At 32.0% G+C, this 6,399-nt stretch overlaps 1 protein-coding gene across 1 annotated transcript; it reads right to left on the bottom strand.

The window, feature by feature from the left end:
* Positions 1-465: 465 nt before the first annotated feature.
* Positions 466-4,549, bottom strand: LOC117336464 (protein lifeguard 1-like). The gene is made up of 3 exons (XM_033896995.1): positions 4,454-4,549; positions 3,342-3,712; positions 466-2,519 (listed from the first exon to the last, which is right to left on the bottom strand). The coding sequence occupies exons 1-3, from the start codon at positions 4,464-4,466 to the stop codon at positions 2,412-2,414; spliced, it is 492 nt and encodes a 163-aa protein (XP_033752886.1). The 5' UTR covers positions 4,467-4,549; the 3' UTR covers positions 466-2,411.
* Between the last annotated feature and the right edge of the window lie 1,850 nt (positions 4,550-6,399).

The following is a 6,399-nucleotide window of genomic DNA, read 5'->3' as shown; positions in this document are numbered from 1 at the left end:
ATGTTACTTCCTATACAATGTATTAAACTGATGTTACTTCCTATACAATGTATTAAACTGATATTACTTCCTATACAATGTATTAAACTGATATTACTTCCTATACAATGTATTAAACTGATCTTACTTCCTATACAATGTATTCAACTGATGTTACTTCCTATACAATGTATTCAACTGATGTTACTTCCTATACAATGTATTCAACTGATGTTACTCCCTATACAATGTATTCAACTGATGTTACTTCCTATACAATGTATTCAACTGATGTTACTTCCTATACAATGTATTCAACTGATATTACTTCCTATACAATGTATTCAACTGATGTTACTTCCTATACAATGTATTCAACTGATGTTACTTCCTATACAATGTATTCAACTGATGTTACTTCCTATACAATGTATTCACCTGATGTTACTTCCTATACAATGTATTAAACTGATCTTACTTCCTATACAATGTATTAAACTGATCTTACTTCCTATACAATGTATTCAACTGATGTTACTTCCTATACAATGTATTCAACTGATCTTACTTCCTATACAATGTATTCAACTGATGTTAAGTCCTTATGATAGAAGCAGAAAATAAATATACATATATAAATACATGTTTACATCTATATATATAAATATGTGTTAATGTAGCATGAAAAAGCACCACATTTATACAATGTATTATAGTATAAATGAACATCTCTGATTGTGTACAATATACTAATATACATATCAATTACTTTGTAGGCAAGATAAACATTTGTCTCCATCTACAAATCTAATGACTAGGTGATCATTATACACATATATACTAATAATTCAATCTTGCTTGTAACAAGCATTTGCTTTGACTTAGAAAAATTGTTATCAGCTCACCATGTAAAAAAAAACGTCACCTTTGTTTGTAATGTTGCTTTTGACTGGTTGATAAGCAGCATAATGGTTTCTAAGAGAAAATAGTACAACAATAAAAGTAGATTTCTACGGAGATTGTGTACATTAGATTAAATTATGAGGATTAACATGAGTACATTTTTCTATGTCATGGAGCTATCACACAAAAAAGACAGAGTATACTCTCATTTTAAACCACTTTAGTTTTTGTGTTATATCTAAATAACATAAAATATTTAATAAGTGCTTGAATACATATATATATATATATACACCAAATTAATGTTATATGCAGCTGTATGATAGTATCTATCAAAAAAATATATTAAATAATTATCAATGCATGAACTTCCATGTTAATTGTGATATTACAGAAGACAAACCATCTATACATTATCTGTACATAAAAGATGACACGAGGTTGGTACCTAATACTATACAAAGGTTTACACAACCTTGAGCAGTATCAGAGAATGTAGAATTCACCATATATTACCACAAATACATGTTTGGTAATTAAACAGCCTTCATATAAGAGGCAAAGAAAATATTACATATATACATGTAAGTTCCTGCTACTGATACCAATTAAACTTTCTTCCATCTCAATTATTTTAATGCCTTAATTAACATGATACAACTTTTTTATTGAATAGTCTTTGGAGAATTAAAACTAACAGTTTAAAACATATACCACATGATGTACAATAAAACCTCAATATAATACCATTCCTTGATATCTCAACAACTGACATTTTTTCTTTCCTTTTTCATTCTTTTCATTATATTGCCAATCCAATGAAATGGTGCCTTATCAGTATAGTTAAGTTTTAGTGCAAACAAAAAAAGTAATGATCTAAAAAGCTATACTCTTGCCATCTTATAATAAAACAAAATTAATGTACTAAGTAAGAAAGGTAAGGTTAGTTTTTTTTTCATTTAATTTACCTTGCAATACTAAAAACTTTGTAGAAGCTTTAATATGACACATAATACAAATTTAAAAAAATAGGACTTTCTAGTAAATATTTTTAAGGTACAAAATTTGTTAAAATGCTTTTTATTCAAAAATTTCATTTTTATGGACTGCAGCTACTGTAGGATTGCTGTTGGAGGAACAAAGGAGAAGTGTTTCCCTAAAACTGACCCTTTCCTTTTCCCAGTTCATTAATTCATGTGGAATATGATAACAATCTTCATTATTTGAAATATCACCAGCTTCTGTATGGCCTTAATTCAATAATAGATTTGATGTTGAAAATGCAGAAAACAGTCAATTGCCACTGCTCTCAAAATATATTTCCTCTACAATTATTAAGAGAGGCTTAATAAGCATATTTGCTTGAAACCTTATGAATCATAAATTTGTGGAATAAACACTAATTGTTTATTTTCCACATACATGTATAAAACAAGCGTATAAATATCAAAATAAAGTACACAGAATTAATCTTGGATATTGTTGCAAATGACCTCATTTATCCATAAAGGTCAAATGTTCAATGTTCCCTACAAGCTGATTTGCATAATGAAAATGATGATTGCAATAAAAACTGCTATCATCACAGTGGTGCATAAAAGGGCTCTTTTCTTCCGTAAATTGTTCTGGGAATTTATCTACAAAGGAAACAAAAAATATGATATTATTCCTTTGCATGGATAAAAGTTTCAAATGGATTAGTTTTTCTATAGAAACATTTTTAAATGAAATAATCTGCCACATCCTACATATATACATCTTACTGGCAAACAAATATCAATGTCATATAAGAATTAACAATCACACTGAAGAATATTTTCTTTAGGAACATAAATTTCATGACCATGTTACTGAACTTACATTTAGTTCTAGCATAGTCACAGACAAAGCACAGGGTCTTCACACATTCCTTATAAGTGATATAAGGTCATACCCAGCAGTTATTTTTTTCATTCTAGGTCATAGGTGGTGTAAAGCCCCTATAGCTACATGTATGACCCTAAGTATATTAGCTTATATATATATATAATTGTCAAGTAGTAATAACGACAGTACAGACATGTGAATTGTCGAATTTTCGAGGCAATCTGCCCCTTTATTAAGACACAGGTAAATTACATACGATCACATATAGAGATAGAACATAGAACAGTTACACAAATATAAACAAGTGTAAACTGGACAAAGTACGGTGATATTGGGACAATACGGGTACACAGACAGACAACAAAATATACTTAAACAAAAGTAACGGATTGGATACACCGGATCACAATATAGGTAGCCTAGATTATGATGGGTATTACTTCGTAATAACGACGGTATAAACCAATATATAGGTACTGGATCCTAACAAACAAATGTTGGATGCATTTTACTAGAAATAGATAATTGTCAAGTAGTAATAACGACAGTACAGACAAGTAAATATATATCTTACCATATATTTATATACATACCCCTAAGCTTGTGTTTGTGGTGAAAGTTGCAGGTGCCTGAACTTGTCCTGGAGGTGGATAATTGGGCATATTATAGGGCTGCTGGCCTTGTACAGGATATGCCCCAGCAGCAGGATTACCATATCCTGGCTGAGGATACCCTGGAGGGTACTGACCCATTGGTTGTGTGTGATATGGTTGTGTAGGGTATGGTTGTGTGGGGTATGGCCGTGAGGCATCAGGAGCAGTTGGAACTGTTTGTTGTGGCACAGGGTATCCCCCATAGGGAGGTATATTGTAGTTGTCCTTTGGCTCAGATCCAGGGACATATGGCACTCCTGGGGTTTGGATCACAGACTCATACGATGGTGGAGGTTCATCTGGATGGGGAGCTGATTAACACAAATATATATAATAAATGTGTCTATAAAAACAATGAAGGAATACAGACATTCCTTGAACATTATCATATTTTTTAATGGGTTGAGAGACATACCTAGCCATTCAAATTATTTGTTGTTTGTTACCATTCCTGCTTTCATTACATCATGATCATTTAATGAACAATCAACCACAGACTGATTTTGACTGGTCATTAACTCGAAAATCCGTCTTTAGAAATATTCTAATAATATAATTTGTATCATAAACAAACAAAAGCAAATAGGCCTATACGTCAAGTAAACCATTATACGTCAACTTTCATGTACAATTCATGTAACCAAATATCTCTGATAAGACATTTAAACTTGTAATTGATTTACAAATAGGGCCTACTGCACTTGCCTCGTCTAATTATATAACGGGTCAGACGAAGTTTGTACCTCGTCACCTGTGGCGCTAGTGTCATATTAATTTTAAATTAAATAGGAAACTACAATGTTGTTACGACCTTAAATGTTGAAATGGTAGAAGGCGGTATAAACAAAAACTGTATGAAGATTTGAAGTGTATTAATAACTTGTCTTATAATAGGCCTCCTTATATTACGAAACAGGATGTTCTGAATGTTGACAGGTCACATCAAACTTGCACTGAATATTCTAAATATCGTTGAAATGTGATTGTTAGCAGATTGTCTATATATAGATATATCTAGTCACTAATATATATTTCATCATAAACATAATTACTTGTCTCGGACATGGTTCCCTGCTTCACTGTCGCTGTCAATATATCGATGTACTTCTGATCAGTTGAATATTACGTTTCCGTTGTTTACACCCAAGCTTGAACATAAAAGATTTACAGCAGAAGAGAGGTAACTCTGTTAAGATGCACATCTTTAGGTCTCACACAACTAATTCTGCCAATTATATTAGCTGGTGTTTCACCTGAACAAACCCCAGAAAAGGTGTTTCTTAGGGTTGTAGCTATTTCCGAAGTAAATAATATATGAAATGGGTACTTTCTGTATACGAAAATAAAGAGTAGGTTCTTGAGATTATGAAATATATGCTACTGCTCGTGCTGAAATGTTCCAATATTTTAATGATTTAAATATACATGTAAATTTAAATTTGTTATTATATGGTAATGAAAACTTGGCTTTGGAAGTGAATAGTTATGTATTTGGATATGTGCAGTCTTTCATAAAGTCCAGCAGAAGATTTTGAATATATATACTTGTATCTCTTTATTATGTAAATGTACATTGTATGTTAAATTATCCATTTTTCCTCCTAAATGTTACATGATTTACTATATATTATACCTATGTCATTACTTGTAAATATTAACATGTTGAGTGGAGAAGGCTTCATAAGTTGTAATAACTTGTGCCTAATCCTATTGTTCTTGTTTAGACAATAAAATATGCTTAAAGTCAAAAAAAAAGTCAAGATTATGAAAATTAAAAATATACACTTCCGGTATAAATAGAAAGACGTATAGCATCCCAGGTGTAAAAAGGCGGGAATTCCCCAGGTATGGGTTCCCCTGTCCAATGTAAATATCAGGGTTACTTCTCGTGCTCTTATCTGCTATTAAACCTATCAAATAATATCATTTTCTAGGAGGGAAATCTTCAAACTTTAATTTGATGTAAATTTCACAACATTTCAAGAACTTCAAATGAGCGATTGAGGGGATGGAGTCATTGGTAATAACATATATAATGAAATAATTAGTTGTGCGAGTCTTCTCTGTGGGCTACACGCAAAAAATACTCATGTCCAGCTGTGTTCATTTTTTATTATTATTTCATATCCATACGGCTTTGTCGAAGCCGCATACAGTCTGTATATATACTAGTTTACCCGTATTACGCCCGCACGCTACAGTCTGTATATATACTAGTTTACCCATATTACGCCCGCACGCTACAGTCTGTATATAACTAGTTTACCCATATTACGCCCGCACGCTACAGTCTGTATATATACTAGTTTACCCATATTACGCCCGCACGCTACAGTCTGTATATATACTAGTTTACCCATATTACACCCGCATACAGTCTGTATATATACTAGTTTACCCATATTACGCCCGCACGCTACAGTCTGTATATATACTAGTTTACCCATATTACGCCCGCACGCTACAGTCTGTATATAACTAGTTTACCCATATTACGCCCGCACGCTACAGTCTGTATATATACTAGTTTACCCATATTACGCCCGGACGCCCTTGGACTTATCCTACGTACGAGGATTTTTAGGCGATTCATTTGAGAGAAAAAAATACAATGTTAATTTCTGTATATCTATATCACATTGAGATCGCATATATGGTTAGGAACATCAATATTGTGAAATTAAATGATGTTTGGTACTTACTTGAAACATAGAATGTCTACGCGTGTTGATAGATTTTTAAGGAAGCCTTAAATGTTAAGATATGTTAACGGTTACTTTTACCATAATATACATCATGTATATACATATGTACATGTATAACAATAGAGGGAGTATGAGGTAGGTCTCATATTCAAGACAATGACTATAGTTTGTCGATTTCAACAGGAAGTGTGTAGAAGAGTATCTCCTAGCAATGACATCTGATGGCGATGTTTATGTAAAATAACAATATCATAATGAATTGTTTCTGTTTTTCATATGGGAGTAATATTTCA

Source organism: Pecten maximus, chromosome 10 (genome assembly GCF_902652985.1).
Source record: "Pecten maximus chromosome 10, xPecMax1.1, whole genome shotgun sequence".
Taxonomy (NCBI): Eukaryota; Metazoa; Mollusca; class Bivalvia; order Pectinida; family Pectinidae; genus Pecten; species Pecten maximus.
Note: the sequence above shows the minus strand (reverse complement) of the source record. Positions and strands in the feature narration are given on the sequence as shown.